The sequence below is a fragment of the Merops nubicus genome, unplaced genomic scaffold (assembly GCF_000691845.1).
Source record: "Merops nubicus isolate BGI_N331 unplaced genomic scaffold, ASM69184v1 scaffold19058, whole genome shotgun sequence".
NCBI lineage: Eukaryota > Metazoa > Chordata > Aves > Coraciiformes > Meropidae > Merops > Merops nubicus.
Window position 1 is genome coordinate 39,495 of NW_008627939.1, and position 7,280 is coordinate 46,774.

Genomic DNA, 7,280 nt, shown 5'->3' on the forward strand with positions numbered 1-7,280 from the left:
AAAAACCCCATGCAAATGTAGCTGGATTGAACCTGTCTGTATTTTGTGGATCCTTTTTGCATATACTTTTCCAGCTAGTCCTGCTGAGTTCTAGACACACAAATAGCAATGAAAGGCATTTTGAGAGGAGATAATAAATGCAAAATCAGTCCTCAAGAGGAAATGGGTAGTAAAGATTTTTATCTACTTTGTGTGACAAATGTTTGGCACTCATTTTTGCAAGAGATTGATTTTGGTGTAAATACTGGATTGCTACAAACTTGGGACCTCTTAGTAATGAAGATGTCTCTGCTGGTAAAGGAATACAGGTACTCATCTTACACAGATGAAGGATATAATATAGAAATGGTCTTACCAAATACCCCAGAAATTTTGTATTTGTGTTTACATGTGTGTGTATGTATGTATATGTATATACAGTGAGGGATTCTTTTTCTGCTTCTTTTTAAGTAGAGCAAATTGTGGTGTTTGCTTTGTATTGTGCTTGTTTTGGATGTGGTTCCTCTGAACTCGACACAAACTCCATACTTCCTCCAACCCCGCTCCCTCTGCGCAGTGAGGGCAAGTTTAGAATAGCTGATTCTGTTGTTGCTATTCACATTTTCCTCAGTCCACTTCATACACACTCATACTCTTTCCTTATCACCTTTAAGCAATGGGACAAGAACCTGTTGGATCTGACTACGTGTGTTCAATCTACCACTGCACTTGATCCTGCTGGTTTTAGGCATACAAAGGGTTAAAACTTACACCACATTTTCTCCACAGAGTTACAAACTCAGCTTCAGTCTTTTCCCCTTTGCTGGGGTCCAGGTCATTTTCTAGTCTCTCTAGATCTTTTCTCAGCTCCTGGATGTCTGCTTCCAATTGTCTGGCTTGGGACTCAAAGGCACTTTCTGACTGCTGGATCCTGAGCAATCTCTCCTCCTCCTCACTACACAGCAGTTTCAGCTTCTCCAAAGCTTTTCTTAGCTCTTCGAGTTCATCCTTCAATCTCTCAGCTCCAAGTGGAGAAGTATTCTGAATCACCTCTGCACACTGATTTTCAAGGTACTTCCATTTCTTTCCACCACGCCGAATGCTTTTGGCAATTTCCTGCAGAAATACACTAAAAAGATTAGCTGTAGGAATGGGAAGTTAGGGGGGGGAAAAAAGAAAGCAGTAGGAAGAAAATATCACTTCTCCTGGTTGCAAATATTTTGTTCTTCACTTCTTATTTCAAAATACATCTTTTTTCAGGTGATCAGAAGCCAGGGTTTATTTGACATAGTCATTTGACTGCCTTCTGAGTAATATTAACTGCCACGATTCTGAAAATACTGTCTTGATTTTCATAAGTGCTGGTAACCTGAGGTCCTTGACAAAGCAAATAGGAGCTACAAGCACTACGAAATACTAATAGTCAGATCTCTGAGAGATTTAAAGCTAAACAGTTTAAGCAGTGGCACCAAAGTATTGGATACTGTTCTCAAAATTAGTATTTTTTTTTTTTTTATCAGCAGCTCTAAGCTGTCAAAACCCGTAAACCTTCAGACTCTATTTGGATCATATTTACCAGCTATTATTCATTTAAAAAAAGTTTAAAGGGTAAGATTCTCAAAGAATCACATAACTGTAGGAGTTGAGGTTTTAAGAAAAACAGGAGACCAGCCTGTAACTCATGTTACCGCTGGGAGAACTACATGCACTTACAGTTTAGGACCTTACAGAACCCTCCTCCCCTAGCCCATGTTATAATCACCATCTTATTTTGTGTCTGTCTTTCCTCAGGTACACCCTTGTGTGGTTTGAGAAACATGTACAGCCATGAAGAACACACAACCCCAGCTCCTTGTTAGAACTACATCATTTAAGGACCTTCAGTGCCTTTAACTTGTCCTCTGCTGAAGACTTGGTTGCTTCTCCAACGCAGCAGTTCAATCTTTCAGTCACACCGTTGAGCCACGACTGAAAGTGGTTGACGTTTGCGCTGTACCGCTCGTGCTCCTCAGTTATCTGCTCCAACAGTTTCACCCTGCTCTGTAACAAGAGACAGAAGCCATGAGGACAGTGCTGATCTGGCTCTTTTTTCTTTACACTGTGACCCAGAGTTTCTAAACAAGAGACACTTTCCCCACACCCTGACAGCACTTGACTTCCACAGGAATTCACAGTTCACCTGACAGAAGAGAACACAGAGTACATAAAGAATAGTCCCTGTCTGGGTCATGGCTGGTCTCTTAAGGAGAAAAACTGCAAGGTCCTCTCAGGTGAATTTCTAGTCTCTCCTTTCCAAAATTTCCTGTTCTCTTACTAGGAAAAGAAAAGGAGACAGAAGTCTGTTTCTGGTTTTCACTTTGGGAGACAAGCAGTTATGGTGCCTATGCTGGTTAAAAGTAAAGATGAGCACACAACAGATTGAATTTGCCTGTCTCTCAAGATAAGAGTAAGAGACACTGTGCTAGAAGCATGCAGTTTGTTTTGAAGTGTTCATTACTTAAGCTGGCTGTAAAAGTGACCATCACCTTCAATCATGTAGCCCAGAAACTTCCATACTTATACAATTAGCAGACCACAAACTATCCTGTGTTGGTATCACAGACCCTGGAAGCAAATTTAAGCCTATGGAAAGCAGGCCTCATTTTCTGAATTAGTGTGTGTGTGCCCTCTAACCAACAATCCCTGAATTTACAGGGACCTGCACATCAGGATTTAACCCCTGATGATCCAGTCTGGCACCATTCTCAATAAGGCAAAGTCACGTTTGGTCAGATTATCCATGTTTGCCAGCTGAAGTTCAGGCCTTGCTGAAGGAAACTGCACAAATCACAAGCTCGGTTGTTTCACTAGTACAATATCCAAAGTATTATTTCCTACAAAATCAGACAGATTTTTTTCTTGCCCTTCACCAGTTGTCATGGAGAGCAACTGAGGTACAGTATGGTTACATTGGAAAAAAAGTTGTTCCTTTGGCAATCCATTTAGTTCTTGCAGCACCCTTGAAAGGCTTTGCTGTCACAGACAATGGGCTAAGTTTCATTTTCCACAATATGGGAGATATCCCATGCCTCTGAGCAGAGCTTCATCCCAGATAACCTCCAGAAAGTAAGGCAACAGCTGCAGTGTTGGGCAGAGTGTAAAAGACCCCTCTGCGTTTCCCTCGTCTCTGTGAGGCTCCGGGCACATCCCACACCCATCGGCCTGCCTGAGGTGGCACTGGGCCCTCGCCGTCCTGCCAGCCTTTCTCCAGCCAGGCCAGCAGAAGTGTGGCACAAGCTTCAGCCACCGTGGGATCTCCCAGGTGCTCTGGGGTGGTGGTCCCTCTGGGACTCTGCCTTTCACCTTTGGGACAGGTTGTGCCACAGTGCAGTACAAAGCCACCACTCCCCAGGTGGCACCACACCAGCCTGTTTTCCACACTGCCACTGCCATCTCTGCTGACTTGTGCAAATCAAGAATGACTCCTCTGAAGTTAGTTGACTTGTCTTGGGACAAAAGAGGGTCTGCTAAGAGACAACTGCTCCCCATGGAGGATGAAAGGCTGCCCACTTATTAGGGCAGGACCTTTAATAGCACCACCTACGCAAACATGGGTTTGGATGAGCCCAAAAAGTAGAATTATGACTGCAGACCTCTGTGGCCAAGATGTGTCTGCAGAACACCTCACTTGTTTCCTAGATCCCCTTCCCTTGACTCTCAGATCTGCAGAGGTGCACACAGGTTAAATGATTCACACCTTGACCTCAAGTTAAGGACTTAAGAATGCAGTTTTAGGGTGGTGTAAATGGGCAAAACTTCCAAGTGAAAGAAGTCAGCCTGAGCTTATTGAATCCAGGGAATCAGGCTGGTTTGTTGCACTGACAGAAGTGCCAAAGGGAGCAAGTCAGAAAAGGCAGAACAACAATGAAATCTCAGAAAGTCTTAATGCTAATAAGCAAGCATAGGGTTAAAAAGGAAGTTGAAATGACCCACCCTTGGTCCAGCTATTCATCCAAAACTAAGGAGTGCACAGTTGGGATACTCCTGCTGGTCCTTGAAGTCACAGAAGAGATGCAATGGACCTAGACAGACTGTACTAGCTGTCAGCTGTGCAAACAAGGCTTACAAAGAGATGGCTGAGCCCCTCTCCCTTCCAGGAGGTTAGGCTGGGAAACTTTCTAATTATAAAAAATCTGGTGTCACTTGCTTCTGCTAAGTTAGCTTTTTGGGGAGCAGGACAGTGCTAAACTCGGTCTCCACATGCACTCTGTGAATGTGAGGAGACATTAAGCAAGGAAATGGCCCTGGAAAGAGAGAGAGCACCAAGAGGGAAAGAATGGCTTTGCCATGGGCTAGAGGAAGAGGTGTGTCTGGGCAGGATACGTCCAACCCTGGGTACTCAAGGAGGGTAGACAGAGGAATAGGAAATCCTCTCCTCTAAGCGCCCCTTACAGTCAGCCAAGGCAAATGAGCCTCCTCTGGAAGGCAATCCAGAGGGTATAAAGGAAGTTCCTGCTTTAAGTCCTTCTGTGGCATCTCAAGTAAAGTACAGAAAGCTTCGACAGTACCTTCCTCGTGCTTTTAGTCTTAGATTTAGGGTATGTGAGGGCTGGCATTATAAATATCTAGTTTTCACTTAAGAGCGACAACACGGACTAAGATTCAGTTGATGTGCTCAGACATATTTGATATATATGACTAAATATCAGCACACAGTATATCATAAGTTTTCTTACCATCTTCACTCATTATTGATGCTAAAGACTACAACCATCTACCTTTGCATGTTATTTTACTAAGCAAAGGAAAGCACACAGGAAGCGTGTGCCACATCTAAATATATTCTTGTCAATTTAATTAAGAGAAAACGATGTGCTTTTAAAATTTGGGAATGATAAAGACATGTCAGCACTGAGAAAGAAAAAAAAAAAATCCCACCATTTGCTCATACCAAAGAAGCAGTGTCACAGGCAAGCCATTTAAGGAACCCTGTCCAAGAGCTTGCCTTCTGATATAGCTGGACAACTGCATGGGATCTAAAAATGGTCTTCAAACAGGAGTGTAATCTGCACACAGCAGCAAGGCTTCTCTGGGAGGCAGCGCAGGCATTCAGCTGGCATCTGCAAGTCACACTTCGCCTGGCCTCCCGTCATGTGAGCGGCCAGAGCAAACCCCTTACAACTCTTGTATCTCTTTCATTCATCCCTCCCTCCTGTTGGAAGAGGTCTCAGGGTTTCTCTAGCATTATACCTGCCAACCACAGAATCACTGAAGTGCTTAGGTTGGAAAAAATACCTTCAAGATCATCGAGTCCAACCGTTAACCTAAATCTACTAAGTCGTGTCCCTAAGCACAGGACAACATGACTCCCAAGGTGCCTGTAACACTGGCATTAGCTAATGAACTCTGCATCTACTGCAGTTGCAAAATCCAAGGCTTCTCAACTCCCTTCTTTGTTCCATACCTCCTGAAAGAGGGATTCCTCAGCTGAATTCTCTCACTTCATCCTATGAAATGTGGTAATTGTAACCAATGCCAAAGAAAAGCTTTTTCTAGCATCAAAGTTGGCTGGAGACATAAAGACTTATTTTGTCTAAGCACTATGAGCCACTTCCTGATCTCATTTTCACCAACATGTATCCAAGTCAGAGAAATTACACTATGTAAAACCAGTCTCAGAGAGGTCACATTCTGGTTTTGAGTATTCAAATGATTTGTTTGAAAAAACTGCCTTATTAAAATAGCTAGCGATCATTCCCTGCTTCACAAATCCAAGACTACTCTTGGTTAGAAGGGAGTGAATGAGAATTTTAAATGGCAATTGAGATAGACAACACCTGAACTCCCATTAACTTCCTTAATCGTAAATCCAGTTGCCTTGTAATGAAGAGATCTACCTTTAAAAATAAATAATCAATGTTGAGGGTCGAGTCTGTTGGTGGCTTTACAGCCCCTCTGTGCAGCTGCAGTCACAAAATTTCCCAAATACACTCTGCTTTTTGGAGAGACCTATTAGCAGAAGTTTTACATTTATGGCTGAAAAAGTATCTGAATATCACACTCATGAAAGGTGCCAGCTTGGATTTTTTTTTTTCATTATTTTGGGATTTGTTTTTTTTTTTAAACAGAAAAAGTATCTGTAGAGCAAGCAGAGCGATACCAAGAGCATCCCAATATTGTTGGTCTTCCTGTGTGATCTGGTTAACTTTGTACACCACCACCCAGGGAGGGACAGCATACACCTCTGTCAGGCTCTAGTTCTGGACTGAGGCGTAGGTGTGGGAACAAGTAGAAGGCAACACTATGACAGAGGTAGATGGCTGAATGAAAATTATTTGCATTTACACTAGGTAATTCCAGCCTATGGAACTCCTGGAAGTCATGGTGAGACACAGGCTAGATTGCAATCTCTATATCCTTGGGATAGATGTGTCTATGTCTATTTCAAATACACCTTTGAGTATTTCTGTTGATATAGGCTAGTAAGAAACTGAATTCTGCCCACCAGCAGATGTCTTCCCCTCAGCCATACAACATGGTCCAATCCTGTCTCTACCTGACTTTTAGAAGTGAAAAATACAAGCCTTGTCTGAAACCTTTATCCAGGAACAGGGTCAAAGGAAATCACTGGCACTGAAAGATGAACTAAGATATCTTACACCAGCCTAACTAACAACTGTTTATGTTGGAAGGTTATCATCAAGCAAGAATTAGTATCTGTGTGCAGTGAAAATCTTTCAGACACTGGAATTGGTGAGCTGAGCTCAGTGTTGAACCACAGTTGACTCCCAGCTCTGTTTCCCAGTTCTGCAGGCAGATCCAGCTCTGGATCTGGACTAATGCTACTTCCTCCAACAAGGGTGCAAGCATTTAATATTCCCTGGCTCTGGGAAGGGGTACTTTGCATCTGCTTATACAAGAATCACTAATGTGTTGAAAGATGAGGAACAATTCAAACTCAGTACAGAGATGATCTAAACCAATATTTACTGGGTCACAGCAAGCAGCTTGTAGTTACTTTACCACAACCTTCTATAAATCAGTGTGAAGGCATCCAAATTAACAGCTTATCTGACACATAATGACTTTTGCAAACAGTCCTCTGACAGAAGAAGGTGTCCTTAGCCATTTTTTCTTTTGCAATCCTACCAGGTAGGCCACATCACTCAAAGAACGGACAGCAAACAATACTGTATATTGGTGAAATCTGAACACTTCCCACTCCTCGTACGCGTACCTGAGCTTCTTGCCTGATTCCTTCATATTCCACCACCATTTTCTTCTGAGCAGTCTCATCAACGCTGGGGTCACCTATCCTGCTG

At 42.9% G+C, this 7,280-nt stretch overlaps 1 protein-coding gene across 1 annotated transcript in view; it reads right to left on the reverse strand.

The window, feature by feature from the left end:
* The window catches only part of SYNE3 (spectrin repeat containing, nuclear envelope family member 3), a 34,321-nt gene that overhangs the window by 23,142 nt on the left and 3,899 nt on the right, over positions 1-7,280 (reverse strand). Inside the window, 3 exon segments of the mRNA XM_008946517.1 lie at positions 751-1,095; positions 1,858-2,019; positions 7,196-7,280. The exon segment at positions 7,196-7,280 is cut by the window's right edge and continues 11 nt beyond it. Of these exon segments, the coding sequence (XP_008944765.1) occupies positions 751-1,095; positions 1,858-2,019; positions 7,196-7,280 (592 nt within the window).